Source organism: Equus asinus, chromosome 28 (genome assembly GCF_041296235.1).
Source record: "Equus asinus isolate D_3611 breed Donkey chromosome 28, EquAss-T2T_v2, whole genome shotgun sequence".
In the NCBI taxonomy this organism is placed as follows: domain Eukaryota; kingdom Metazoa; phylum Chordata; class Mammalia; order Perissodactyla; family Equidae; genus Equus; species Equus asinus.
Window position 1 is genome coordinate 24741721 of NC_091817.1, and position 26757 is coordinate 24768477.

The 26757-nt window shown below is 58.9% G+C and overlaps 1 protein-coding gene across 14 annotated transcripts in view; it reads right to left on the reverse strand.

Annotated features, from left to right (window-relative positions):
- Positions 1-208: 208 nt before the first annotated feature.
- KIFC3 (kinesin family member C3) overlaps positions 209-26757 on the reverse strand; it is a 64874-nt gene continuing 38325 nt past the window's right edge. For 4 of the 14 annotated variants that reach the window (XM_070500417.1, XM_014827342.3, XM_070500423.1 and 1 more), the window contains 19 exons: positions 25843-25981; positions 22674-22876; positions 12077-12142; positions 11333-11476; positions 10968-11207; positions 10291-10464; positions 9606-9753; positions 9393-9523; positions 8170-8281; positions 6758-6939; positions 5536-5640; positions 4027-4157; positions 3367-3490; positions 3009-3138; positions 2689-2918; positions 2173-2307; positions 1640-1748; positions 1060-1086; positions 209-856 (listed from right to left, as the gene is read on the reverse strand). In XM_070500417.1, coding sequence (XP_070356518.1) covers positions 1082-1086; positions 1640-1748; positions 2173-2307; positions 2689-2918; positions 3009-3138; positions 3367-3490; positions 4027-4157; positions 5536-5640; positions 6758-6939; positions 8170-8281; positions 9393-9523; positions 9606-9753; positions 10291-10464; positions 10968-11207; positions 11333-11476; positions 12077-12142; positions 22674-22876; positions 25843-25981 — 2508 coding nt within the window. In that variant the 3' untranslated portion in view covers positions 209-856; positions 1060-1081. The remainder of the gene's footprint in view (positions 857-1059; positions 1087-1639; positions 1749-2172; positions 2308-2688; positions 2919-3008; positions 3139-3366; positions 3491-4026; positions 4158-5535; positions 5641-6757; positions 6940-8169; positions 8282-9392; positions 9524-9605; positions 9754-10290; positions 10465-10967; positions 11208-11332; positions 11477-12076; positions 12143-22673; positions 22877-25842; positions 25982-26757) is intronic. The other 10 variants (XM_070500420.1, XM_070500421.1, XM_070500425.1 and 7 more) reach the window with 4 other exon arrangements.

Consider the following 26757-nt stretch of genomic DNA (forward strand, 5'->3'; position numbering starts at 1 on the left):
CGTTGTTCGGGTATCAGTAACAGGCTGACCAGGTGGGGTGAGGGCACAGCCCCTCCCAGTCATGGACATCAGGACATGTGATCCTGATGGGGACGTTGGGTGGGGAGGGCCGTGGGTGACCAGCCAGCAGTGGGGGGCCAGCAGCACACGCCGACACCATGCTTCCAGCCATCCCCCAGGGGCCATGAGACCAACTCTCAGACCACACTTGTGTAAAAAGGCTTTTATTTTAACAAGTAAAAATGGCTACGCTTCCAAAAGTTCTTAAATAGGATTTCAGAGAGAGGAAACTATCAAGAGGCCAGTGAGCAAGGAGAGAGCCTGGTGCCAGGCAGGTGGGGGTAGCAGAATCCTGCCCGCTGGCCTCCTGCCGGCCATAAATATGGCCCGGCCCGCAGGAGGGCCGAGCTCCTATGTACACCGAGGACACTATATACACGCCAGTGCAGGCCCCTGGAGGAGGGGAGGCCGCCCACCAGCCCAGTTCCACGGTTCCTGTGCCTTCTGGGGGCTCCTCTGCCCGCCCACTACGGAGGGGGCCCTGCAGGCTGGGAAGAGCTGGGCTGGCACCCCCCCCACATGCTCCTGCCCTCCCCACGTGGGCCGGCTCGGATGGCCAGGCCCCCCAGGCGGAGCGGCCCTCCCTGCCCGTACAGCCCACGCCACGTGCACCCAGAGCCACAGCCGAGAGCCACCATCTCTTTCGGAACATGTTTCTCATCTCCGAGGGGGCGGGAGAGAAGAGGAGCCTCGCCTCCCACCCCCAGCGCTGCGGCAGGCAGCAGTGGGGCTCAGGTCCAGCCACGGGGCCAGCAGGGTGGACACATCCATCACACAGGCACCGGCCTTGACTTCCCTGCAGGACGAGAAGGGGGTTCGTTAGTCTGTCGAGGAGAGCAGGAGGGAGACGAGGGAGCCAGGCAGAAGCACACAGACAGCAGGCGGCGAAGGACAGCCCCAGCCCTGAGCAGCCGAGCTCCCGGCACAGCCCTGCATCCCAAGGTGGCCGGCGCAGCGGGCAGGCGACAAGAAGCCCTGGGCCGCGGGCCCCACACTCACCTAGAGACTGCAGCCCCAGCCGTCAGGCTGAAATCAAAGCGACAGGCATCTCACTGGTGGGCTTGCCTCGGGCCAGGGCCCCCCGGACCCTGCTGCCCCTACCCGCTCCCCCTCCTCAAGCACTCATCAGGCCTTTCCATGAGTGGGGCCGAGGGGGCCGGAGCCCTGGCTGCCAGTCCTAGGACACAGGTGAGCCCTGCCTTCTTCCCCCACCCCAGCCCCCGGGTGCGCCAGGCTGCTCTGACGGGCAGGTACTGCACGAGCCCGGCCAGCCGGCCTGGGAGAATCGTGTCCTGGGCCTCAGGTGAGCAGCCCAGCTAGGAGCTGGAGGGTGCACTCCTGCTTACGCTACCCCTTCCTCCAAGGGGGGCCTTCGATTTCCCCTCTGTAAAACGGGCCCAGGGCTGTCCGCCCTGACTACTTCCTAGGGCCAGGGCAAGTTGCGACACAAGTTTTGGTCAAGTTCTATAAAGTTTAAAAAAAGGAAAAAAAGAAAAAGCGCCCCCAGGGAAGGGCAGCCCAGTGGCTGTGATGGACCTGTGGGGAGGCTCACCCACCCACACACCCCCTACAGGCTCACCTGAGGGCTGCAGCTTCCTCCGGATGGAGCCTGGGCGGCTAGTGGACCCAGAGCCGGGGGCCGAATGGGCTCGTGCTGCGGGCTGTGGCGTCTGGCAAGCTGGCTCCCACTGTGAGGGGAGGGGGAGGACAGGTGGGTCGGTGCCACGCTGCCCTGGCTCCCCACCCGCACCGCACCTCCCCCTCCTCCCCTTCCCAGCCTCCTGAAACTGTTTTCTCATCTGCCAAATGGGCATGATGATGATACCCTCGCTTCAGGTAGTGCCAGAGTTAAATGAGATAATCCACGTAAAGAAATAAACTAGTTACTACTGAGTGCCTGTGTGCCGGCCTGCACACCCAACCAGAAGACGACCCCACAGGGACCTCAGAGACCAAGAAGAAATACTTGAACTAAAGAGGCTGCTAGGTTTGGGTTCAAGTTCGGGCTCCACCCCCTCTGGCATCTTCCTCTTCCCCACCGCTCCAGGCCGTCCCGCTCCCAGATCTCCCCTCCTGCCCACGACCCAGACAGGCCCGTGGTGGTCCCCGTACCTCCAGATGCTCCTGGCTGGACCAGGACCCGAGCTCTGCCCTGCGGGACCCAGGGCCCAGCTCCACAGAGCGGACCCTCTCAGCAAACTTGAGGGAGTAGAGCGTCTCGCTGGTGTTCTTCTCCACGGGCGACACCTGGGAGAGACCAGGGCTCACTCCCCACCCCGACCAGCCACCCCCCAACAACTGGAGGGGGCAGCATGCTCAGCAGAGGGAGCTCACAGCCAGGGGACTCTAGAAGGCTTGCTGGAGAAGATGGGGGGAGCTGGAGGGGAACTGAGGGAGCAGCGACGGCACGGTCAGAGGCAGAGAGGAGCAACTTGTGAGGTACACAGGGTGCATGTCACCAGCTCGGCTGGGGAGGCTGGGGGGTGCACGGTTTGGAGCTCAGCATGCTTTGGAGCTGCTCAGGACAAGTGGCCCTTCCGTGCACAGCCTGGGTACCTGGGAGGGGCCCCTGGTCCTGGTGCTGGCCGAGCCCCTGTGCTGCCGGCCGCCCCAACCTGCGCTCCTCACCTGCACCACCATGAGGGTCTTGCTGTCCCCACTGAGCGAGTCCTGCAGCAGGTAGGTGAGCTTGGAGTTGCGGAAGGGCACGTGGCCCTGGCGGGAGCGCAGGGCAGCAATGACGTCCCCCAGGGCTGACAGCGACTTGTTGATGTGCTGTGCCTCCCGCAGGCGGCTGCCCTCGGCCCCCGACTTGCCCACGCGCTCCGAGCCGGCCAGGTCCACCAGGTTCAGCTTCCCTGCAGGGAGGGCACAGGGCAGGTCAAGGCCACCCCAGGGGTGGGTCCCTGGGCGGGGCTCGGGCCGGGCTGCCCGTCGCCCTCACTCACCCGTGGTGCGGAGGCCCGTGCTGCAGTCCACGCCGCGCACCGTCACGATGAGCAGCGCATGTGAGCGGGAGCTGTGCTCGTTAAGGTTGGTGAACTCCGTCGTGCGGTTGGTGTGGCCGAACTCAAACACCTGGCCGGGGGGGGGGTGGGGGGGGTGGGCAGGGAGGGCAGAAGCACAGGGTTGGGAGTGGGGTCTTTGGAATCACCCTGTCCCCGAGTACCCCTGTGAGGGGCGTCACCCGCTACACCGTACAGAGGAAACTGAGGCTCAGAGAGGGTGGGGACGTGTCCTACCCTAGGGCAGCTCTGCCTGTGGGCAGGGTCTCCCAGCACTGCCCTGCCCGGCCCGGCCCCACACCTTGTTGATGTCGTCCACACTCTGCACCTGGAACTCCGTCAGCCCCGGCACGTACAGCTGCCCGCTGCCGTCTGGGCACAGCCGGATCTCCAGCTTCTCCTGGGGCTCCTGTCCCAGCAGGTCCCTGGAGGGCCAGGCGGATGGCGGTCACTCCCTCCTCCCAGTCTGCCTCTGTTTGCACCGCACCTGCCCCCAGCCTGGAATGTTCCCCTAACACACTGCACCTTCAGGAAGCCTTCCTCGCCCCTCCTCCTCCTCCTCCTCCAGCTCCTCCCAGCACTCAGGCCCCTGAAGGGCAGAGACCAATGTTCCCCAAAAGTCCTGTGGTGGCGCCACTCCTGCCCTGTGATGCACTGAGCCCCTGAGGGCACGGCCCCCAGCCCCCCCACTCTCACTTACTACCACCTGGTGCAGCTGCGGGGAGGGTGAGGACACTTCCACGGGAAAAGGAGCGCCCGGGTCTGGGGTCCCAGGTGGGCTCAGAAAGCCTTTCTCTCCTCTGCCCACGGGCATGGGGGCGGGGCCTAGGACCAGCAGACCGCTGGGCCGAGTCAAGACATACAGCCTCCAACTCCCTGCTTCAGGGAGACCCCACTTCCCATCCCACATTGCTCCATACAGCCCTGAGGACCCCGAGCTGCCCGGGAGGCCTGTGCCCACCTGAGGGCCTCGTTGTAGATCTCGGCCGCGCTGACGGTGATGGTGTACGCCCAGTCGGACGCCTTCTCCTGCACCTCGGAGAAGAGCAGCTGCAGGGCCCGCTGGTTGATGCCCGGGTTCTCAGGGGTCCCCTGGGGGCAGAAGCAAGGCCCCAGTGAGTGGGCCTCTCCCCACCATGAGGGGTGTACCGTGCAGATGCTCACATGGTGTCTGGGGCCCCCATCTCCCTCCAGCTGGCCTCCCCTCACAGGCCACCCTCCCTGACCGAAGCTCCCACCTGCCTGCTGTTCTGCCCCCAAACGCCTTCCACCAGCTGCAAGCAACTTCACCTCCTTGGGCCTCAGTTTCCCACATTTAAAAAGACACCACCGTGCCAGGACTGCCCTGAGACAGCAGAGCCCCTGGGTGAAATGCCTGGCAGGAGCCCACACACAGGGACTGCTGGGTGCCAGATGCATACCCAGCCCTGGTGGGCCACGTGGGAGGGGGCACGGGGAATGGATGATGTCCCTGCCACTGCCCACAATGGTGCTCGATGTCAGGGAGGCCATGGACCGGGCTCTGTGGGTGCTGGAGAGGAGGTGCAGGCAGAGCCAGCCAGTGCCCCAGGCCTGATGGGCTGGCTGGCCTTTCTGAAAGGAAACCTGGGGTCCTCACTGGGGCCCTTGCCTCCCCCTTGATGGCACCTCCCGCTCTCCTTCCACTTCTGCTGCTTGGCTCCCTTGCCAGGCTTGAGTACTGCCAGCCTGGTAGCCTCGCCAAAGGGTGCCTGATGGCCTGGGCCAGCAGGGCCTGTCCAACCCTCTCAACACCTGCCCTCTTCCCCCACCGGGGAACCCCACAGCACCCCTCAAGAGCCAAGCAAATGCCGACAAACCAAAGACACCCCCAGGGGCCAGCTTTCCATTTTTGTCTACAGTCGAGATTCTTCCTCCTCTCAACGCCCTGTTCCTGGCCACACCCCATGGAGATGGGGCGGCGACAAGCCCAGAGATGAAGCTCTGCCCTGACTGTGGGGGCACTAGGTAAGAGCTGGGCGCCCCATGACAGCCTCCACTGGCCAGCCTCTCCCACTGCCCAGGGCTCTCCTCGATGGCAGAGACCCGCCCTCATTGCCCTGATGCCCCCAGGCCCAGCATGGGAAGCCACACAGCAGGGGCCCAAAAAACATGTGTGGTGCAGTGAAATCCTGTCCTGAGAGAGCTGAAGTGCCGCCCCGGACTCCGGCCCCAGGCCGAGCGAGACTCCGCTGATGCCAGAGTGTGTTGTGGGTCTGCCCCTGCCTCACACCCAGGGGACTATCGCAGGTGCACTGAGCCAGGTGGTCCCTCTGCTGCTGCCTTGAGGCTAACACAGGCAGCTACGGGCTCTGCTCCCAGAGTGGTTATGAAAACCAAGTGAGGCAAAACACACACCACACAAACCCCAAGATCAGTGAGGGAGCCCCCTCTACAGTGGCAGGGCAGTGGTCTTCACTCTGAACCCCTGCCCCATCCAGCGAGCACCCACCTCCATTGTGTACGTCTTGCCGGCGCCCGTCTGGCCGTAGGCGAAGATGCAGACATTGAAGCCGTCAATGCAGGAGGTGATCAGGGCCTGCACCTCCTGGAACACCTAGGGGGGATGCAGATGGTGGGTGAGGGGCTGCCAGGGCTGCTGAGACCAGGGCCCCATACCAGCTACAGGTCCAGCCCCCTTCCCCTGAGCGCTCTCTCCTTCAGCAATAATGCAGCACATGCTATTGTAAGCAACCAGCTCACTGTGCAGAATTCACAACTAATAACCCACTTACACTGGACATGAACGGCAACCTGGTTGCCAAGAGGCTGAAGGGGAGACAGAACAGGGCTTACTGCAGGCAAACACCTGAAGGGGCCCCCCCGCCCCTGCCCTGGAGCTCACAAACCCCCAACCCCATTCTCCAGCTCTCAAGGAGGGCGCAGCAAAATGAAGGCAGAGGCCAGCACGTGCCTGCACCTCCTCTGGCCTGCCTGCCTGCCAGCAGACAGAGGATGGGGGCAAAGGTGAAGCCAAGTATGGCAACAAGAAGGCAGAGGCAAAACAGGCCTGGCAGGTTGGACCTGGCAGATATGAGAGAAGAGCGATGCTGAGACCACATGGCTCTCACAGGCTGAGGGCTCTGCACTGGGGACCGGGGAGTTGCTAGAAACAACCCTGAACAGAGCGCTCACAGCTGGAGGGCCCTGCTTCAATGGAGCCAGGGTCATCTGGTTGGGAGTGGCCACGTGGATGGGTGGGGCTGTGAGAGTGGGCGGTGCCACATGTGTGGGTGGGGCTGTGAGGATAGGCAGGCCACATGTGTGGGTCTGGCTGTGAGGGGGGTGGGGCCACATGTGTGGGTGGGGCTGTGAGGGTGAGCGGGGCCACACGTGTGGGTGGGGCTGTGAGAGTGGGCGGGGCCACATGTGTGGGTGGGGCTGTGAGAGTGGGCGGGGCCACATGTGTGGGCGGGGCTGAGGGTGGGAGGGCTGCACATGGAGCTCTCCTTCTGGCAGAGGCTCCTAAGGCCCTCGGTTTTAGCTTCTCACCCTCTTCTCTCCTCCAGAGGGGAAGGAGAGAGGGATCGTGGTGCCCCAGGCTTCTCCATCCTGTCTTCCCCACTCTTAAGACGTCTTTCCGTCCATCCTCCCACCATCTCTCCCTCTCCCTGCGAGTCTCTGTGTCCCCTCTCCACTGATCTCTGTCCCTTCCTCTGAAGGGCCACACTCACGTCCTGCTGTGAGGCTCTCGGGGAGAAGACCTTGTCCAGCTCGAAGGATACAGGCTTTCCTTTGTGCAGCAGGTGGATGACGGAGTCATCGTCGGGATCGAAGGTCACCGCATTGGTCGCCTCAGGGCCTTCCCCGTCCTCTTTGGTGACTGGCCGGACACGAGCAATCACCCGGATGTTCCCTGCATTGGGTAGGGGAGGAGAGAAGGGTTAAACCAGACCGCCTCCACACTGGTCTCCACTGGCATCCTAAGCAGCCTAGTGGTTCAGAGCCCCCTGCCTTCAAAGCAAGGCCCCCAGGGCAAGGTGGCCCACAAAGCTGTTATCAGTCACTCACACTACAGGATGAGTTCACTTATTGGTACATTTCCTTCCTGAGCAAACCAGTTGAGGGTGGGACGGGGAGGAAAGGCCAACTGTGGGGCTCAAACACTGCACGCAGTCTGGGTGGAGTACCAAAATAGACACTCTCTTTACATCTCTGGACTTCAGTTTCCTCATCTGCACAGTGAGGGGCTCGGGTCCCAGTAAGCCGAGGGGCTTGTTCTGTCGTTCTGAAAGGGCGCAGTGAATGCCAGGACAGGGGTTGGGGATGAGACGGGCAAACAGCACTGGACAGCAGGTGGACGCCTGGCAGTGCAGAGTGGGCACAGGCAACAGGGCAGCCCCAGGGGCGTGTGGAGGCCAGAGCTGAGCACAACGCCCCCTTGCCTCCAGCCCTTCAGGGGGATCCCAGTGCTCCTGGGAGGAGGAGAAAACTCCCACCACAGCCAGCATGGCCACCTTCCCCTTCACCTGTCCACCTCCTCCGGGAAGCCCCCCGACACCCCCTGTGTCAGACACCCAGGGGCTCTCAGAGCTTCTCCCCAGTCTGGTATCAGGGGCAGTGTTGGGTTCTCTGGGTGACTAATGATGACTCTCTGCTCCCCCTGCTGAAGTGAGCACCATGAGGGCAGGGATGGCATCTGTGGGGCCCATATCATATCTCAGTGTCTCCAACAGCAACTGGCACAGAACAGGCGCTCCCTAACCTTGGTGCAGTGGACGGGTGAAGTCTCAAGCTTGACCAGGCCCTAAGCCAGAACGAGTGGCATCCCAGCCACCCACCACCCGGTGCTTCAATACCCAACCCCGTGGCCACCTGGGGCCTGAGGGTAGCCTGCCATGGGCATTGGGACAAGGACTTCAGCACTGGGACAGATCCAAGGTGGACACTAACAAGCCTGCAGTTTTGAGCAGGTCTCCTGCCTCCTCTGTGCCTCAGTTCCTCATCTATAAGGAAGGAATCACACCCCTCAATGACAGCACAGCTCCGAGGCGTGGTGCTGGGGCCGTGGGGAAGGACGGGACCACCTACGAGCCAGGTCGGGGACTCCATGCTGGGCGCTCCCCAGCCCCTAATGGTGGGTCACCTTTCAGCCGCACGAGCTCGTTGTGACACTTCTTGCGCAGCTGCAGCTCCCGCCGGTACTTGCGCAGCAGCTCCTGGTTGTTGCTGCTGACCTCCTCGATGGCCTGGCCGATCTGATGGGGGACGAGCAGTGCCATCAGGGGCCGGCTCCACGGGCCCATCTGCCCGACTGCCTGTGCCCCCCACAGGCTGCTCACTGCCTCCTGCCTGGGACTGAGTACTTGACGTGCGCTGGCACACATCACCTGTTCCCAGCAACCCCTCTGCGTAGGCGCTGCTACCAGGCCCACTGACCATGGAAGAAACTGAGCCCAGAGAGGCTAAGCCTGTAGCCCAGGGTTGCCCTGCACAGAGCCAGGACTCAGTCCTCACCCCACAGCACTAGCACTCGCCTACAACATGAGGCGGCTGGACTCCAATTCCAGCTCAACCCCTGAGCAGCTGGAGGACCTCAGCCTCCATTTTCTCATCTGCAAGATGGGGATAACACCATCTAGCTCGTGGATCTGTAGGAGCTGGTAGGTAAGATCTCCAAATCACATTGCATTGGGGAAAGCAGCAAGATGCAGACCACACATACACATGTTCCCCTTTGCTGGGCTGGAGGGAACTACAAATCCACGTACATACACATCGACAGGCTACAGCACACTCCGAAAGCCCTGCGGGGAATGCTGGGACACAAGCCACCTTCGGGGAGCGGGCTGGGGTGGCAGAGAGGCCTTCCCTTCCCACCTGACGCCCTTCTGCAGGGGTGGAACTGTCCACTACATCCAGGTATTACTGACGTAAGTTTTTAAAGGAGAGCTATTTTCTATTCCCCAAATGCGTCAGTCCCTCCACCCTGCAGGAGCCGACATCCAGATTTGAGGGGCCGACGGCGTAAGAGGCTCCGCCCGGAGGCTGATGAGCCGCTGCTCTTCTCGTCTTGCACAAGGGCGGCTTGAAAAAGTTCAATTAAGCTGAACAGCTGTGGGTAGCGTTTTCAAGATATAAGGATATAAGTTTGGGACGTAAAGATATACATAATGTGTTTGGTTTAGAGTCATAGGAAGACCTCCCCTGACCAGGCTGTTTTTCGAACAGGGTCTGAGGGTGGCAGTGGGTGTGGGGGGAGATGTTGTCCGGGGGCGTTCTCTGCCCTTTGGAGGGGAGCCTGGGTGGCTGCCTCGCTGCCCCAGGGCCCCGAGCCCCCCCAGCCCTACCCCCAGGGCCTGCGCTCACCTCGGCCTTGACGCTCTTGAGGGCCTCCTGCAGCAGCAGGGGGAAGCCGCGCACCTGCCGCTTGAGCCCGTTGTAGTCGTTGGTGAGGGTCCGCAGCGCCGGCTGCAGTGTCAGCAGGTTGGTCCGGACGCCTGTGGGGACACGAGGGGCGTGAGGCGGACGGGGTAAGGGGCTGCAGCCTGGGGTAGGCTGGGGTGCAGCCAGCCGGCTCACCTGCCAGGTTCTCGTGCACGGCCTTCATCTCCACCTGGGCTCTGGCAAAGGCCTCCTCGATGGCCCGGTTCTTGTCCTCCTCCAGGGACTGCATCTCCTCCAGCATCTGCCCGTGGGCCCGCTCCAGCTCCGCCTCGTACATGGCGATCTGGTGGCCAGGGCCAGGGGTTCAGTGCCGGGGGGCGAGGGAGGGAAGAAGCCTGGCCCCTCACCCCTGTGCACACCAGTGAACACACATGCACACCCAGAAGAGGCAGAAGATGGCCAGCTCTCTCCTGGGAAGGCCTGTGAGCTCCGTGCAACTCCTACTCCCTGCATCAGCCCAGCATCAGCCTGGGGCCCAGCACATGACGTGCACGAGCCACAGGCCCCAGGAGAGCAGAGGGGGCGTTTGTTACGACCCTGACTACAACCCCTTCCCAAGAGCACGTGTGCCGGGTCCCGTGCAGGGCCTCTCGTGATTATGTCCCTGAGCCCCGCTGTCAGGTGGGTTCTATGGTCAGATCATTGTACAGAGGAGGACACAGCGACTCAGACAAAACCTGCCCTTAGTCACACCGCCAGCAGGGGGAGGAGAGGCTGGAACCCAGGTCTGTCGGACCCCCAAGTGCTCAACCCCTGCCCTGGACCTCAGGCCCGCCTCTAGCTTTCCAGCCCAGCGTGCACCCTCACATGGCCTGCACACCTGCGCCCGGAGCTGTGCGGTCAGCTGGTGCGAGCTCTGCAGCTGCTGCTCCATCTCCTTCAGCACCTGCCGCTGCATGGCCACCTGCTCCTGCAGGTGCTGGTTCCGGGCCTGGGACTCGCTGAGGGCCTGCTTGGTCTTGGACGACTCCACCTCCACCGTCTTGATGACATACTGCAGGGTGAGGGAGGGACGGTGCATGGAGGTGCGTGAGTGCCTGGACATCACCCCGGGGCCCAGAGGGGACCGTCAGGAACATCCCACTAAGAGTCCCCGGAAAAAGCCAGAGGAGCCTCAAGGTCCCACATGAATGCTGCAAGAGCCCCCTGGAATCTTCTCATCTTCATGAGCCCACTCCGAGCCCGGCTGCGGCCCAGAACAGGGCGCAGAACAGACAAGAAGGGCAGAATCTAGCAAGGCACAGCGTCCATGCCAGGTACACGGCAGGCACCTCAAGTGCCGATTGCTGGATGCCCACTACATGCCTGGTGCTGGACGGCCAGAAGGGGAAGGGGCAGGACTGAGTGCAGACCTGGAATGGTTCCTTCAACCGTGCACACTGACTGTTCACCAGGACAAGCCCCTCTGACGTCCTGCCCTGGGCGCCAGGGGCCAAGAACAAAGGCACAGTCCAGGCACACACAGGGCACTGCCCGCGCTCCAGGCCTGTGGCTCACCTTGATGGGCGGCGACTGGGCCCGCAGGCTGGCGATGGTCTCATGGCTGTCGCGCAGGCGCCGGCTCAGCCGCTCCTCCTCCTGCGCCTTCTCGGCCAGGCAGTCCTTGAGCCGCAGCTCCACCTCGGCCAGCCGGTCGGTCTTCTGCTGCACCTCCAGGTTCAGCTCCGACAGCATGCCTTTGTTCTCCGCCACCTCCAGCTGGAGCTGGGACAGCTTGTCTCGGAGCTGGGCGCTCTCCTGCAGACCGGGGGTTGGAGGCACAGGGACAGGTGTGAGGCAGACAGACAGACAGACAGGCAGGCAGGCGGGCAGGGTCACTGTTAGGAACTGAGCCCTCCAGGCCCACCTGGTCCGGCGCTCACCTGGCTGTGCTCGCAGCCTGTGCAGGCGGCCCCCGGCTTCCCCCGCAGCTCCTGCAGCTCGGCCTCGCAGCGCCGCATCTCCTGCCTCAGTCGCTCATTCTCCACCATCAGCAGGTCCCGGTGCTTCTCCAAGTCGGTGCCTCCCTGCAGAGAGCCAGGGCCAAGGGGGGGCATGGGGGAGGGCAGGTCAGGGGCAAGAAAGGAGCAAGGAGGCAGAGAGAGGGCGAGGGCAGGGGAGAGGGCAGGGGAGAAGGGAGGAGAGCGGGGAGAAAGACGGCAAGAGGGAGAAAAGAGAAAGAGAGGTGAGTGAGGGAAAGAAGAGAGAAGGTGCTCAAGAGAAAAACAAAGATGAAGATGGCAGAGAGAAAGGGCGAGCCTGGCAGGGAAGCAGGAAGTGCTCCCCCTGCACCCCACCCCTTCCATTCTATTTTCTGGAGTGTGAAAGTAACAAGAAAAGTCATATTTATACACAGAGTTCACACTCCCATTTTATGTCAGCAAATGAGAATTAGCCCCCCTCCCCTGGGGGGTCACACGACCTCGGAGGGCCCAGTGAGTGATGGCAAGTATTCTCTGGGAGTGTTTCCAAGTAGGACGGGGGTCTGCGTGGCCAGGATACAGCCCAGCTTGGATGGACGTGGGGTTCGGGAGAGACAGGGTCGCACCCCTCATCTGGGGGGCCAGTCTGTGCAGGGTCTGCCCAGCCCCGACCCCCCTCCATAGGACGCTGTGGTCGAGCCTCACCAGCTCTGATCGGAGGCGGCTCACTTCCTGGGCCTGGCTGATGAGCTTCTCCTTCAGGTTTTCCACCTGCCGACACAAAGCCAGGGTCACAGTGAGCCGTGTTCCTCACCTCCAGCCCACACCCAGCCTCTTGCCCAACCCGCCCTGTGTGCAAGCTTCAGGCCACACCTGGGGCTCCAGGTGAGGCACCTGGCCTGGTCCCGACAGCCTTCAGTGCCCTGTCCCACCGCAGGACCCAGTGAGCCTGGGCTCTTGGGAAAGCCTGGGAACACGTGCACAGAGGTGACTCCTGTGTCACCCTCGGCCCATGCCAGTGGCAGCTCACTGGGAGATTCGGGAGCCTGGCCCTTGGGACACCTGCCTTTCACAGGCCCCTGCCAAGGCCTGTACCTTCTTTTGTATTTGTAACTTTATATTCTTTTTTCTTAAAAGGGCTCCCAAGTTGTAAAAACCTCCAACTCTACAAAACCTGGGTCTGTCCTTGCCCAGCCCCCGGAATTCTCCACTTTGAGTGGTTCCTGGTAAGTCTGTCTCTGGATCAGGTCTGCCAGAGACCAGGGCACCTCTGGGGCCTACGTCCACCCCAGCTCCCAGTCGGTCCCGCAGGAGAAGTGTGGCCGGCAGAGGCTGGGAGAAAGAGAAGGGTGTGCGCACCCCATCAGGAGGCCCCGGACCCGGCTCCAAGGGAACCTGGGGCAGGGAAACCAGCCCCGAGAGAGATCCCAGGGTGGCGGCCTTTACCTGGAGCTGTCCCCCAGCTGGCCACCCTCCCCACAGGACCCAGACCCTGGTTCCGTGTCAGCCCACCTCCAGGAGCCTCTCATCGGGAAACAACCCAGAATGCAGACACAGACTTTGGCACCAGCGTTCATCAGACCATGTTTGGGGTTTTCTTGCAGAAGATTCCATGATGACCACAGTGCCCTTGGAAAAGGCGCAGTGAGAGTCAGACCCTCACTGGAGGGTTAGGGGGCGTGGTTTACACAGACGGGCCACGAAGCACTGGCTTCTTATCACTAAACAACAGGTGACAAAGGCCACTGCCCACACAGGCCAGCCAGGTCAGCTGGGCGAGGGGCAGTGCAGGACCGGCACCCAAGATCCACCTGGAGGAGGCAGCCGCCATGCACCACCTGCGGACTGCAACCAGGGGACTCAGGCCCAGTGTCGCCAAACTTCTGACCTTTCAAGAGAGGCCAGACATTGGGATTTTTGGGGTGTGTGTGCCAAATCTCCCTACTTTACTTGGCTGAGATGTCATCACCAGCCTGTGGGCAGCAGGGCTGGGAGCTCCCTGCCTCCCGGGGCTGGAGAAGGTGGCCGAACCACAACAGTCCGGCCTCTGCTTCTCTGAGTAGGCCGGGGGAGGAGGCGGGCCATGGGCCATGAGGGGCGAGGCAAAGCTGGTGCCACTTGTCTGCCCACACCACCACCCCCTTCTGTTCAGAGTCTGGTACCAGGAGTGCCCAGTTCCCCGGCCCTAGCGGGAGTGAGGGATGGTATGCATGAGGCGGCCTGTCATCCCTTAGTCACGAAGTTGGAAAGAGCTGACAGCCCAGCATGAGGAGAGTGGTTAAGTAAATTATGGTCTGTGCACACACAGACTGCTGTGTCAGCCTTGCAGTTGTGTTTATCAGAGTTTTAAGTGAGAGGGGGAAAGGTGCCTCAACATATTAAGCCCAAGAAAAATCTGAAAACAAAATTGTGAATACGATACAAAAAACTAGAGGTCTCTGGACTGTGGGATTATACTTGACAAGTTCTTGATGCTCTTCAGTAATTTTCAAGTCTTGAAGACGATGTATTCCTCTCACACTCCCCCCACCCTGAAACAGATGGGTCTACCTCCTTTTGAACAGCTGGGGTCCCCCCACCCGCCTTCCCTCCCTCAGAAATCACCCCAGGAAGACCCACTTGCACTGAGCCGGTGCCCCCAGACAGGCTGCTTCCTCGGCACCAGGCTGGGTGTGCTCTGACTTCGCTTGTCCCCACGCCACAGCCACTCAGACCCTCATGCGGTGAAAGACGGGTTTTCCAGTGCTGACCTGGGGGCCAGGATGCCTGCCTGCCACCGGCCTGCGGCCCAGGCTCCTGTTCTCTCTTGCATCACAATCGGAACTCTGGGTGCCCCCGGGCTCTGCCTGGAATCTCTGGGGGCGCCCCCGAAAGAGGGGGCTGCAAAGTGGGCAGGGTGCAGAGTGGAGAAAGAGGCTGCACAAGACCCCCTTCCATCAGAGACGTGAGGCACTTAGCTGTCTCCTGGCTTGTGTCGGGCAGCGCGGGGACAGCCCACCAACACTGCAGGGCAGTCAGTCAGGCACAGCCACTCCACGGTGCGCCGTGAGTGCGCCCGGCAGGCCAGCTCCATCGGGGGCTGGGAAATAAGAATGCACGCTGACCGGGGTGGGGGGAACACTGACCTCCACCAGGGGGTCTGCTCCAGCAGGGCCCGGGGGAAGGTGCCACTTTTCTCCCGGCCTCGAAGGAAGAGCAGGCGAGTCCCTCAGAGTCAGGGAAAACAATGGGCAAGAAGACAGAGACAGATGGAGGCACCCAGAGAAGCATGGAGGGAGACGAGCTGGGAGCAGTGAGAGCAGACAGTGGGGAGCGGAGGGTGAACCTGACCAGAGCAGGGCCTTCCACAGAGGGAGCCCCTGCAGGCCCCCCCACCACAGCTCTGCGCCAGCAACACCTGCGTCTGTACGCAGAGGGGAGGGGCTGTCTCCATCGCTCATCAGGAACCGTGACCAGTGCACAGGAGATGCTCAATAAACACTCGAAGTAACAGCAAAGGGTCAGCAGAGGCTCCTGCCAGGCTGCTGTGATGGTCCCCAAGAAGCATGATGCTGGCCCCAGGGCTGAGGAAGGGACCAGGCTGGGTTTGGGCAGCATCTGTCCCCCGGCCCACGCTCCTCATCTGCCAGAGAAACTGAGTCACGGGCCTGGTGCAGAGGGCCCTCAGGGGAGCTAAGAGCTGGGGCCTGTCTGCCAACCTGACACAAACCCACATTTACATCTGGGCAGAAGCGGGCTCAGCAGAGGGTGGGGCTGCCCTGCGGCCACAGGTCTGTGCTTTCTCAGCTGTCTGCTCCTGTCAACGCAGACAGCCGCCAATTACCTCCCGACCTCCCGCCAAGCCTGGCCCACCATCACCGCTGTCTCCTCAGGAACACGGGCTCTCCCGGCAGCCAGGCGCTGCTGAGCTGGGGTAGCGAGAGGGTCTGGGATCCACAAGGCATCGAGGTAGCACCGCCTAGAGGCCAGAGGGGCGGCTCCTGGGAGCACCCCACTCTGTCCCCAACACACTGCCCATCCGCCAGACCTGACTCCTGGTTACGTGACCTCCGGCCAGGCCTGTCTGGCCCCGTCCACGCCCACCCTGCCTCCACTGCCGAGTTTTCACATTCGGGTCCTTCTGGCACTGAGGGGCAGTTAGAACATGGATTCTCAGGCCGGACGGCGTAGGTTTCTGGTACAGACATTGGATAACCCTGGACAGGTCTCAACTTCGCCATGCCTCTCGGTTACCTCGTGTGTATCATGAGGCTACCGCACATTGAGGATGTCTTGAGGATTAAGTGAGATTAAGGGAGTAATATATGTGAAGCACTGAGGACAGTGCCCAGCACATAATAACTTCTACTGTTAGGACGCTAGTCCGTGAAGACAGGGACGTCTGTCTGTTGTGTAGGCGCTGTGCTTCCAGTGCCCGGTGCGTAGAAGGCTGAATGCATGCGGGCCAGCTGAAGCAGGGCCTGTGAGTGAGGCTGTCTGGCAAGGCGTGGGGCAGGAGGGAGGAGGAGGCGGGGGCACGCTGAAGGATGCTCGCTTCCGCCAAAGGTGGGAGCTGCTGCTAGGCTCCAGGCAGTGGGTGCCACACAGGAATGTCAGCCCAGAAGTACCACATCTGCCAATCTTTTATGACAAAAAGGAAGTCCAGATTTTTATGTGAACTTAACTACGATTTAAACGTTGGCAACTAACTCAGTCATTAAAAAATCAGGCCAATTAGAACTAATAAACCAATTCAACTGAGTTGCAGGATACAAAATCAACACATAAAAATCAGTTGCATTTCTATACACTAACAAAGAACGATCCAAAAAGGAAATTAAGGAAATAATTCCATTTACAATAGCCTCAGAAAGAATAAAATACTTAGGAATAAACTTAACCTAGGAGGCAAAAGACTTGTACACTGAAAACTACAAAACGTTGCTGGAAGAAATCAAAGACACCGATAAACGGAAAGACATCCTATGTTCATGGACGGGAGACTTAATCATCTTAAGACATCAATACTACACAGAGCATCTGCAGATTCACTGCGACCTCTATCAAAATCCCAGCAACATTTTTTTGCAGAAATAGAAAAAACATCCTAAAATTCATACGAAATCTCAAAGGACCCCAAATAGCCAAAACAATCTTGAAAAAGAACAAAGTTGGAGGTCTCATGCTTCCTGATTTCAAAACTTACTACAAAGCTACAGTAATGAAAACAGTGTGGTACCGGCATAATGAGAGACATATAGACCAACGGAACAGAATAGAGAGCCCAGATATAAACCCTCATATACAGTCAAATGACTTTCGACAAGAGTGCCAAGACCATTCAATGGGGAAAGGACAGTCTTTTCAACAAACGTGCTGGGAAAACTGGATATCCACATGCAAAAGAATGAAGTTAGACCCATTTGTTACCTTACACCGCTTATAAAAATTAACTCAAAGTGGATCAAAGACCTAAAGGTAACAGCTAAAACGATAACATTCTGGAAGAAAACATAGGGGAAAAGCTTCATGACACTGGATTTGGCAATGATTTCTTCGACATGACACCAAAAGCAAAAGCAACAAAAGTAAAAATAGATAAACTGCACTTAATCAAAATAAAAACTTTTGTAGGGGCTGGCCCGGTGGCGCAGTGGTTAAGTTCACACGTTCAGCTTGTCAGCAGCCCAGGGTTCACTGGTTCAGATCCCAGGTGCAGACATGGCACCACTTGGCAAAATAGGTGTCCCACATATAAAGTGGAAGAAGATGGGCACGGAAGTTCGCTCAGGGCCACTATTCCTCAGCAAAAAGAGGAGGATTGGCAGTAGTTAGGATTGGCAGTAGTTAGCTCAAGGCTAATCTTCCTCCAAAAAAAAAAAAACTTTTGTGCATCAAAAGACACTATCAACAGAATGAAAAGGCAACCCACAGAATGAGAGACTACCTGCAAATCATCTACGTGATAAGGGGCTAATATCCAGCAGATATAAAGAACTCCTAAAACACAACAACAAAAACCCAATTCAAATTGGCAGAGGACTTGAATAGAAATATTTCTCCAAAGAAGACATACAAGTGGCCAATAAGCACATGAAAAGATGCTCACTGTTACCAATCATTAGGGAAATGCAAATCAAAACCACAATGAAATATCACTTCATACCCATTAAGATGGCTATTGTTAAAAAAAATAAAAAGCTCAGAAAATAATAAATATTGGTGAGGATGTGGAGAAACTGGAAGCTTTGGGCACTGCTAGTGGGAATGCAAAATGGTGCAGCTGCTGTGGAAAACAGTATGGTAGATTCCTCAAAAAATTTTAAATAGGGGCCGGCCCCATGGCCAAGTGGTTAAGTTTGTGCGCTCCACTTCAGCGGCCCAGGGTTCGCCAGTTCAGATCCTGGGTGCGGACCTACATACCGCTCATCAAGCCATGCTGTGGCAGCATCCCACATAGAAGAACTAGAATGACCTACAATTAGGATATACAACTGTGTACTGGGGCCTTGGGGAGAGAAAAAAAAAAAACTGGAGGAAGATTGGCAACAGATGTTAGCTAAGGGCCAATCTTCCTCACCAAAAAGCATACCTTTAAAAAAAAAATTTTAAATAGAGTTACCATATGATCCAGCAATTCCACTTCTGGGTATACACCCAAAGGAATTGAAAGCAGGGTCTCAAAGAGTACTTGCACACTCATGTTCACAGCAGCACTATTCACAATAGTGAAAACATGAAGCAACCCAAGTGTTCACTGACGGATGAATGGATAAGCAAAATGTGGTATATCCATACAATGGAATATTATTTGGCCTTAAAAAAGAAGAAAATTCTGCCATTTGCAACTACATGGATGAACCTGGAGGGCGTTATGCTAAGTGAAATAAGCCAGTCGCAGAAAGACAAGTACTGTGATTCCACTGATACAAGCACCCAGAATACTAAATCTATCGAGACAGAGTAGAATGGCGGTTGCCAGGGCCTGAGGAGAGGGGACCGGGGAGCTAGTGTTTAATGGGGACGGAGCTCTGCGAGATGAAAAGACTTCCGCAGACAGATGCTGGTGAAGGCTGCACAACAACACGAATGTACTTACATCACTGACCCGTACACTTAAAGATGGTCAAGATGGTCAATTTTAGGTTATGTGGACCCTACCACAGTTTTTTTAAATGGTTAAAAAAAAAAGGAAGCAGAGAAAACAAGAAAGACACATTTGAGGGCCAGACCTGGTCTGTGTCTGTGGCGTCCGACAGTCTCTCACGTTCTATCTGGAGGTGCAGGGGCACTAAGGGGTGGGGTGCAGGCGGGGTGCATCACATGGAAGGGGTCTTGGGAACACAGAGGCCACCACTCCAGGGACATCCTCAAGAGGAGAGGGGGGCTCAAGGCCACCAGGACATGGCCTGGGGCTGTGGTTGCCAAGGTTGGGGAGGGTCATCGGACCAGCCACAGCCTCCCTCAGTCGCCAGCCTGAGCCCAGTGGCCTCTGCGGCCTGTTCAGCCAGACACCCAAGGACTGAGGACCTTTGGCCTAAGTGCTCCCCACAAGGAGCACAGCGGGCTCCCCGTGAAGACACACATCTCCCCCGACACTTACCCGCGGAGAGGCCTGGAGAGACTCCCACAGCCCTCACAAGCCAGCTTCCAACACTGTCGTCGGCAGCCCCACTTGATACCAGTCAACACAAGCTTGATATAAGAGAAGCCATATTGTAGAAAGGAAACTATACTGTAACTTTGAATGACCCCTGACTGACTAGCCCAGACGTGCTCTGTAGATTTTACGGCCCCTCCCAGCTGCTCTAAGATGATAACTTTGTTCTTTTGAGTTTCTTAGGAATGTGATGACCCCTGGGCAGAAAGCCCATGCTGATACCATCATCAATGACAACTGAAAGATCAGGGTGTAGGGAGTTGCTCCATTCTCTGAGGCACATCCAGTGAAACAAAGGACTCTCAGGAACTGGGACCAGATGTCTGCCCCACCCAGAGACCACCCACCTCCCCCACCTGGAGGCTGGCCCCCGTTATATATGTATATAACTGGCCTGTAGTCTTTGCTTTGGGAGATGGCCCTTTCGGACATGAGTGGGCCATCTTCCTTCTTGCTGGCAAGCTGTAATAAAGTCCTTTCTCTCCCACCACCTTCCCTCCTGACCATTGGCATGTCTTGCAGCGAGCAGACGAGCCCCCTTGGGTGGTAACATACGGACTGAATCAGCTTTGCCAGCAGGGCAGGGGGGCCTCCTAAGATCATCACTTTGAACCCCCAACCCTGTGAGGTAGGTACCACTATTATCCCCATTTTACAGGAAGAAAAATTGAGGTTCCGAGAGATTAAGCCTCAGTTAAGCAACTTGTTCAAGGTCACCTGACCACCAAGTGGAACTCGGGGGTCTCAGTGACCCCCACAGAGCCCTTGCTCTTAACCACTAGGCAACACTGCCTTTTCAGGAAGAGCACCGTGGGAAAGCAGCCACGTTCAGGAGGCGAGTCTGGGCAAAGCTGAGAACGAGGCAGAGCTTTTCTTAGGAACCACAGCGAGGCTGCCAGGAGGCCGCAGCACATGGGAGGGACACTTCACAAGGCATGGCACTTTACGGTTTACCATCCATTTTCCTAGTCTCACAATTGATCCGCCCAAAAACCACAAAGCAACATCTATTAGCCCCAGTTCAGAGACTGGGAAGTGAAGGCTCAGAGAGGACATGACCTGCTGCAGCTGCACAGCTGGCGAGTGGCACAGCCGGGGCCAGAATCCAGCTCACGTGAGTCCAAATTCAAAACCCTTCACAGGGACGACGACGCTGGTGGCAGCGACGCCAATAACACCAGATCATCTCGTCGGGTCGATACTGAGTCCAGTTTACAGAAGAGGAAATGGAGGCGCAGAGCAGTGATTAACTAGGCCAGGGTCACACAGCTAACGAGCAGTGCCAAAGTCAGGATCTAGGCTCCAGGCCCACGCAGTTGGCCCAGCTCCACAGGGTCGGACCCTCCAGAGAGCGGCTCAGAGACCTGGAGCTTCAGAAGCATCCCCTGAGAAATTTCCAGAAAAGAGCTGGCAGTCAGCAAGCTCAAGGCTAAGATGTGATCAAAGACCAGGAAGCATCCGGAACCCTCCAGACCATCCAGGGGAGGGAGGGGCTGGAGGAGGGGGCTGGGAGGGGGAGGGGAGGGGAGGGGAGGGCTGCGGCTCCAAGACCCCAGAAAGGCTGGGATGCTTCACTGTCAACTTTCCCTCTAAAAAGTAATAGATTTTGCTAATAAAAGGGAAAAGATATTTTTTTAAAAACTTGTTTAAAGTCACAAAAGTCCACATATTATTATGACTTCATTTATATGAAATGTTCAGAAAAGGCAAATCCAGACAAACAGAAGGCAGATTAGCGGTTGCCAGCGCTGGGGGAGGGGGGATGGGGAGCAACAGACTAGGTCTTTTTAGGGAATTTCGGAAAATGCTCTGAAACTAGATAGCGGTGATGGCTGCATCACCATCTCAATACACTTTTAAGACCATCAAATTGTATACCTTAAAGGGATGAATTTTATGTTATGTGAATTATATCTCAATAAAGCTCTTTTAAAAAAAAAAAAAAACTCTTCTGAAAAGTGGACAGCCTTAACTGGGGAAGGTCAGGGAAGGAAGAGCTGCTGATGAGCTGTCACTGTGGGCCAGACGTGTGTCCCCTGCAAGGTGGGTCTCAGACCAGCCCCATGGCCCCACAGGGCAACGCCTGGCACCATGTTCCAGCTACACAAGCCTTGGTTCCACACTTACACTCATCTTGCTCCTCCTGCCACAGTCCCTTTGCACAACTCTTCCCTCAGCTCAGAACGCACTTCCCCTGCTCCGTGCCAGACCTCAGCTCCAGAGCTACTTTCTCAGGGAGGCTGTCCTTGACCTCCCCAACAGGTCTTACCTCCCTGACAAAGCCCCCTGGTCCAAGCCCTCATGCCCTGTGTGTTTGCCAGCCTGCCGAGCCCTTGTTCCTCTCCCAGCCTTACGTGGGTGCACGTGACAAATGTCCGGCCTCCCCCAGCCTGCGACCTCCACGGGCCATGGCGCACCTGTCCACCTGGGCATCTCCAGGGTTGAGCTCAGGGCCTAGTATAGACAGGCCCCCAGCGAAGGTCTGACGGAGGGAGGCGGGCGGGCACCGCAGGAGGCAACAGGGATGCAAGGCTGGTGTGTCGCACCCCATGTGGAGGAGCCCCCGTCAGCAGGCAGACGGGCACAGAGGTGGCAAATAATGGGGTCACAGGGCACTAGGGACACCCCGAGGAGATCCACCCAACTCAGCAAGGGGTGGTCAGAACAGACGGTTCTTGAGAAGAGGACACACCCGGAAGCTGGAAAAAATGTTGCATTTAAAAAGTGCATGAAAACATCTGCTCCCCCTGGAACTGAGAAGATGGCTTGGTATTCAGTGATGTTCCCTGGAGCAGAAGGTCCACGTGGCTGGGTCACCTCTTTGGAGGAGAGAGCACATAGCTCTTGGGACAGAGAAGGAACTGGGCCCCGCCTGAAGCAGGGCTTCCCGCAGAGAGCCCCGGCCCAGACCTCAGGGCACGGGACCCAGCGTGGGCATGATATGCAGACAAGGTGGGGACCTTGGGGGAGAGGGAGGGTCAGACACAGGTACGAGAGACAGACACCAACCATGGGCATGGGGAGCTGAGCCCCAGGAAAGGAAGAGGTGGGGAAGGGAAAAGGGTAAAGGAGGCAGGCACGCAGAGGAGGGCCAGCGGCCAGCCCCAAGGGCGTGTGGCTCACGGCCGAGGGTCCCCAGATGTCCTTCGGGACAGCCATCGAAGGAGACGATGCTCGCCAGCAAAAACCTTCGGCTCTCCCAGCTTCCAGGGGTCTGGAGCTCCCTTCTCCCTGGGCACTCACACTAGCCCCTCCGTCCCGCCAGTTTTCCCTGGGTGTCCTCTGCAGTGAGTTCTGTTCCCTCGGGCTGCCCCATCCAGGGCACTGAGGAAGATGGGAGGGACAAAGCAGCACGGGCCTCGGGGCAGGAAGCATCCCAGCGCCTTCCTGCTCCGCTCACATCTACACCGCAGCCCGTCACTTCTGAAGAGGTAGGTCCTGAACCCTGGTCACCATGAGGAGTGGAGCACAGGATGACCAGGAAGGGAGGCCCAAGCCTCTGATGCTTGCCATCTCATGCTCTTGTGCACTCCCGAACAAGGAGAGGAGGCCGCATGTGTCTAGTATGCAGAGGCCTGGTGGGTTCCAGGTGCCCCGGGCAATGTCCTCTGACCTACTCCACGGTGGGCAGTGGCCTCTGCCCGTCCCAGCCTCCCCAGGTACCTGGTTCTGCAGCTGGGTGGATGCAGCTTGCTGGTCACTGTCGTGGAGGGCCAGCCTTTCCCGCAGGGCCGCCAGCTCCTCCTGTAGCTGGACTTTCTCCTCCCGCAGCTGGGACATGGCCTCCACCATCCTGTGCACCACGGGGGCTGCACCTGGCGGCCCCGACAGGCTGGAGCAGCTCCCGCTGCCAAAGAGCCGCCCACCTATGAGCAAAGTGCGGCCGATCAGCCGGGTGGCAGAGGTGCGGTCCTGGTGGAGGAGAGGGGGCCCGGCAGGAGGGCGGGCCATCGGGGATGGGGAGGGGACACAGGCTGAGAGGAGGCGGCAGCTGGGTGGGGCAGCAGGGATTACAGCCAGGGGCCTCGGGGGGCCTGCCAGGAAAGGGAAGCCACTTCAGCGGGCAGTTTCTGGGATCGGGACTAAGGAAAGCAACTGTCAAGGACTACACCCCACAGAGCACGTGTTCTAGGTCTGAGGGGCCACACCCTCTCCAGGGCCAGCCTGCAAGGACTCAGCTGAGAGAGACATGCCTTCTGGCAACAGCAGAGACAGGCCGGGGCTGTCTCCCTGGAAAAGACTACTTTTGTGGGAACATGATTTCTCTTAAACCCAAAACCCTCTCCAGAGTTCAGAAGAGACGCAGGGGCTCCCCAGCCTGCCCCCTGCCCTCTGCAGAGGGTGGTCACCTGCACACAGAGAGGGAGCCCGGGGAGGGTGTGCGTGTGCAAGGGACAGACAGACCAGGACACAGAGGCAGACGCAGCATGTGGGCAGGAACACAAACAGGCCCGCTCTGGGACAGACACCTGCACTCGGCAGGACCGAGCACAGGGACCGCACAGGCACAAGGAAGTGATAAATACCGGGGTGAGAGGGGCCTCAGCCTGAGTCCTCCTCCGCCCGTGGCTTTCCACTGTCCTGTCACCAGGAGCAGGAGAGAGACAGACAGACAAATGGAAGGACAGAGACACAGAATCAAGGCCTGGGACCTGCTGATGGGGCCAGGGATGCTTGTCTTGGCTTGCTTCCAGGGCACCAAGGATGGCCGCGGTCCCTGAAGCGGGAGCTGGTGAGGAGCTCAGGAGGAAGGAGAGCGGGGCAGGGGGGAGGGTGGAAGGGCGGCCAGCCCAAATGGGGTCCTGGCCTGACCGCTCAGAGGCTGAATACAGTGTCCCAAAGCAAAGCACAGAGAGCAGCATCTGTTGGCGGTGAGCCTCCTGTCTCCCTTGGAACACCAGAGCTTCTGGGCTCCCCCACACTAGGTCCCCATGCGGCCAGGACTAGGGGGTTCCCAGATTCTGTGAAGGAAGCCACCTGCGCCTGAAGTCACACAGCCGCTGGCAGCTTTGACCACAGGGAGGCAGCAGTGAGCTCCCGAGACTGCAGAGAGGCCAAGAGGCGCCTGGCTTTGGGACTGGCTGGAGCCGGGCATGCGGGGGAGCAGGTTCCCGGCTGGCGGCCGTTTCAGCACGGTGCCCGGGACAGGCGGCCAGTGAGAAGGCCCTGCTCCCACTCTAAAGACAGCAGGCAGAGCACCCACAGGCTGGCTTCTCCCTCCTTCCAACCCTGCGGGACGGCTCCCACTCACGTCCCTCTAGAGAGCTGGACCGCAGCACTCACTGGTTGGCTAGTGGCCCTGGCCGCAGGGCCCGCGCGTGACACAGAGTGCATGTCACACACAGCTGGGTAAGCTTCTGCTCTCTTCTAGAGAGTGAGGTCAGACGGATGCTTCCAGACCTGCACACGGGGCTGCCACGAGCAGCATGTGACCAGCACGGCCCTCAGCCCTCTGCGGACTGCTGTGGGGCGGCAGGGAGCACCCTGGACTCCAGGTCCAAGAGCTGGTTCTCCACGTGAGAGACGTGTGGGAGGGGCCTCAGGGTCTTCCTTTGTGAAATGGGGACAACAGTCCCTGCCCCAAGAAGCAGTCTTGGGAAAGGAGCCTGGAACCCGTGAGGGATGCACAGGTATGCGCGAGTTACCCACAGGATGCAGACGAGCCCTTCTTGTCTAGGACCCTGCTCAGATCACAGAAGTTTCTGAGGCACCACAGAGCCCAGGCTCAGTGGGTTCACCCTGGTGTCAGCACAGTGTCCACATGCCAGGGCCGCTGACAGGGGGCTGGAGAGAGCTTGCTGGGGGAGAAAGGGCCTTGAAAACACTAAGGGAGGGCAGAGGAGGAGGGAGGGGTGGGAGGGGAGGTCAAAGAGGCAGCTGGGGGCCAGGGACTCAAGGGCCCTTGCACCAAGGAGGCTGCACCCTCTCGGGAGGTCAGTTTTCAGGGCAAGTTTTCAAGAGAGAGTGCCCCGGAGACCCTGCCGGGGCCGCCCCTCGCAAGCTCTCAGCTCAGGGAGACGGAGGCCCGGCCCAGGGACAAGGGCCAGTCCTCACTCCTGACTGGAGCTGGCCTTTCTCCTCTGGCAAATCAGGAGAGCCTGACTGGCTGGCTGGACGATGCCCCGTTCCCAAGGCCCATCCACCCACACGTGGGCCAGACCCCCACGTGGCTCTGGCCCTACCTCAGGGAAGGAGCAGTTCCTCCTGCCGCACAGCAAGCTCTGGTGACAGGAGGAGGAAAACGAGAATGACCGACTCCTTCTTCTCCACACATTCTTGCCCTTCCCTTGAGGATGTCCTTTCCCAATGACCACGGGGCTCAGGACTCCTACTGGGAAACCCCACAAAAAGGACCCGTAGAATCTTCTAGAATCAGTCAGCCTTGTCAGAAAAGAGTGGAGCCACCAGCTCCCCTTTCCCGGCCTTGAGTCAGCAGAGTGAGCCCAGTCCTAGGGCCTCTGGGTCCCCAGTGGACCCAGGGATGCAAGGGGCCAGGCCTCTATCTGCAGGCACTGGCGTCTTTGAGGCTGCCTCCTAGCCCTGCTTTTGACAGGCATTGGGGAAAAGACAAAAAGCAGGGAAATCCAACGCCAGCCCATGCTGGCCAAAGCCTCTTATCACCAGTAGGGTCTCTGGTGGCATTAGGAGGAGGGTGTCCCTGGAGCAGGGAAAGGCAGGCTGGGGTCCCTGAGTTCCATGTTGACCAGCCAGGGTTTGGCAGGACCATCTCCAGATGAGGAGGACAGTGTGTGGGGACAGCTCAGATGCCACAAGAGCCTCCCCTCCGGCTTCAGCCAGGGCTGATCCAGGTCGGTGGGCGGACCTCCTTTACCTGTTTTCTCTACATTCATGGTGCCGCCAGCTTCCGGGGCCTCGCGGTCCCGCCTGGGGCCCGGCGCCTGCCTCTTCAGGAGCGTCTCTTCTTTCGTCCCCTGACTCTTGCTCTTGCACCCCTTGTCCTGCAGGGCCTGCTGCCAAGACACAACCAGAATCCTCACATGAAGGGGGCTGCAGTGGGGAGGGGAACCCCCTCGAGCCTGAGGATGGTGCACTCCTGGAGCTGGCGAGGACCCCAGGCCCCGCGGGTCCATCCCTCACTGTGTGGGTGGGTGGGGACAAGGAGGCCCGAAGTCTGGAAGAAAATGTGCCCACATCCCATGGCAAGACCGCACATTCTCCTGGACCGGTTGGCAGCCGGCTCTCTGCACCAGCGAAGAAGGTTCTTAGGCACTTAGAAATCCCAGGTGATGCTCACTGTTCGTCCCCAAGGGCTCAGTGGGGGATGAGTCACCAGCGCAGTGGCCCACTAGCATCGGGTCCACAACCCCACTATCACAGGCCCGTCCAGTGGCATCAGGACCACGGCGATCTCAGGGCAGCCCCCCATGATGTCAGCTGCTCCCACTGCCAGACAGCACTAACCCAGGACTGCCAAACAACGCTCGAGTCTAGAGTCGGAAAGGCCTGGGTGGGAAGCTGCCTCTTGTGAGCTGTGTGACTGTGGGCAAGTGACTACCCCTCCCTGAAACTCCGCTTTTGGAGTCTTCAAACAGAACGACCAGCCGTCGCACGGAGCTGGTGCAAAGAGTAACTGCGATGACTTAGGCCAAGGCCCCAAAGCGTCTGGTGCACAGGAAGAACCTGACGTCAGGCAGCCAACAGCGTTACATTATTTCTGAAATCTTCAAATCTTTTACTTTTATCATCCAAAAGCCAGTAAAGGGAATTGAAAAGACTCGAAAAGCTA